The sequence below is a fragment of the Eubalaena glacialis genome, chromosome 9 (genome assembly GCF_028564815.1).
Source record: "Eubalaena glacialis isolate mEubGla1 chromosome 9, mEubGla1.1.hap2.+ XY, whole genome shotgun sequence".
NCBI lineage: Eukaryota > Metazoa > Chordata > Mammalia > Artiodactyla > Balaenidae > Eubalaena > Eubalaena glacialis.
Genome location: NC_083724.1, coordinates 71,505,390 through 71,508,140, shown reverse-complemented (window position 1 = coordinate 71,508,140; position 2,751 = coordinate 71,505,390). Strand labels below are relative to the sequence as shown.

General features: G+C 39.8%; 1 protein-coding gene across 1 annotated transcript; it reads left to right on the top strand.

The window, feature by feature from the left end:
* The first annotated feature begins 746 nt into the window (after positions 1-746).
* Positions 747-1,316, top strand: LOC133097948 (interferon alpha-1-like). The gene has a single exon (XM_061200470.1). The coding sequence runs from the start codon at positions 747-749 to the stop codon at positions 1,314-1,316; it is 570 nt and encodes a 189-aa protein (XP_061056453.1).
* The last annotated feature ends 1,435 nt before the right edge of the window (positions 1,317-2,751 follow it).

Below are 2,751 nucleotides of genomic sequence, written 5' to 3'. Positions count from 1 at the left end.
CAAATGAACTTATCTACAAAACAGAAACAGAGTGACAGATGTAGAAAACAAACTTATGGTTACCAGGGGGTAAGGGAGGGAGGGATAAACTGGGAGATTGGGATTGACATATACACACTACTATATACAAAACAGATAAATAATAAGGATCTACTTTGTAGCACAGGGAACTCTACTCAATACTCTATAATGACCTATATGGGAAAAGAATCTAAAAAAGAGTGGATATATGTATATGTATAACTGATTCACTTTGCTGTACACCTGAAACTAACACAACACTTTAAACCAACTCTACTCCAATAAAAATTTTTTAAAAATTCAATAGCTTTAAAACTTTTTGTCATTCTTAACCCTGCAGTGAATACAAAGAGTAAGCTTTGCACTTCTTATATGTACAGAGTAGAGATATCCATGGAGTACATAAACACATACACAGGACATATGTGTTATCAAAATTTCATGTTGGGGGGGCAATTAGGAAAAACTATCTAAGAAGGCTCTGTGGGCAGGGGCAGAGGCAATAATGGAAAAAAATATTTGTGAAACACTGCCCTAACCCATTTGGAGAGTGCAAAATGAAAACTAAAAACAGAAGTAGAAAGTAAGAAGAAACATTCAGAAAATGGAAATGAATATGTCCCTATTTAAGACCCAGGCCTGAAGGAAGGTCTTCAGAGAACCTAGAGAGCAGGGTTCACAGACTCCCCACCTCAGCCAGGCCGGCAGCATCTACAAGGTCCCCGATGGCCCCAACCTTGTCCCTCCTCCTGGCCCTGGTGCTGCTCAGCTGCAACTCCACCTGCTCTCTGGGCTGCGACCTGCCTCAGACCCGCAGCCTGGCTAACACCAGGGCCCTGATGCTCCTGCAACAAATGAGGAGAAGCTCCCCCTTCTCCTGCCTGAAGGACAGAAATGACTTTGGATTCCCCCAGGAGGCGTTTGGAGGCAACCAGTTCCAGAAGGCTCAAGCCATCGCTGTCGTCCATGAGACGATCCAGCAGACCTTCCAGCTCTTCAGCATGGAGGGCTCGGCTGCCGCTTGGGATGAGACCCTCCTGGACAAGTTCTGCACTGCACTTTATCAGCAGCTCACTGACCTGCAAGCCTGTCTGATGCAGGAGGCGGGGCTGGAAGGGACTCCCCTGCTGAAGGAGGACTCCATCCTGGCTGTGAGGAAATACTTCCACAGAATCACTGTCTATCTGCAAGAGAAGAAATACAGCCCTTGTGCCTGGGAGATTGTCAGAGCAGAAGTCATGAGATCCTTCTCTTCATCAACAAACTTGCAAGAAAGACTCAGGAGGAAGGAATGACACACACCTGCTTCAACATGGAAATGATTCTCACTAACGAGACCAGACTTCCACCTGTGCTGCCATGTCAAAGACTCTCATTTCTGCTGTCATCCTGCCCTGAATTGAATTAATTTGTCAAGTGTTTTCAGGAATATTAAGCAACATGATGTTCTACTCTACAGGCACTAGTCCCTCATAGATGCCTATGCTGATCTATCTACTTACTTATCTACTTATTTATTTATCTATTTTAATATTTATTTCAATATTTATAAAGATTTAAATTATTTTTATTTACATAATATTATGTGCATGTATACACTGTGGTTAAGAGAAAAAAATATATACTTTGTATTAACTCAGTTTATGAGTTTTCTTTGTTCATTAAATTCTTACTATAGAAAACTTCATTTGTTTATTCTTTAAAAAAGAAACACCAAGCCTGACTGTGCAAAATGATTAAAGAATGTGCTACAATTCCTTGACCATCATTACGATTCTCACATTAGAAATAAAAATAGACTTCCTCTAGCCAGGTTCTGTGTTGCCCTCAGGACACAGACGTGAACATAACTAATCCAATCTTGCTTTTTATTACTTTGATTTTTTTTTTAAGGAGAGTAACCTACAAACAATAATTAATTCATAATTCAATTAAATTTTATTACTTATTTTAAAAATAGTCCTGATTTGTAGTAGAAATGAATATCAGTTAGGTTGAATGCTACAATGAGCTGGGAGAAAAATGGAATTCCCCCAGTAGAAGGTGGATCAAGCCATGTGAGGATACAAAAATAAAAGTAGTAGATATTACCTATAGCTAACTAGTACACATTTCAGTGCAAATGTCCATTGGATACTGGAGATGGCAATTTACAAGCAATCCCATGAAGTGTAAAGCATGGAACTGAAGAAGTGATCAAATGGGAGGACAGTATAGAATGAGAAAAGGACTTAAAATTGAGTCCTATGACCTTAACCTTAAAAGGGAGGGAACACCACAAAGGAAGCAGACATGGAATGGCCATATGTTAACAGGACGAGAGAGAATGGTGAGAAGACCGTGTTTGAAAAGACTGAAACTGCTTAGAAGACTCAAAGCATTCATGAAAACGTAGATGGAAAATGCTCCCTACATTGGGAAAAGAGATGGCATTGGCCACTTAGTGAGAGCTTGTTTGGTAGACTTAATCAGCAGAAGGTGAAGAGAAGGTGGAAGGATGAGTAAGAGAAGTTAATGACAATATACACAGAAAACAGGTTTGAGATATTTGCCATCTGAATTGGAGGAGAGAAAGGAGGTCCTACGCAAGGCTGGGACCTAGAGTAGAAGGTGGATCATTTTACTCTCTGCATGGTTTTCCCTTTCTGAAACATTTTTGCCTCAGAAGAGATTTCATGGATTTGATGTACTGTAATTCATAATCATGTTTAATATTTTATTTACTTTAAA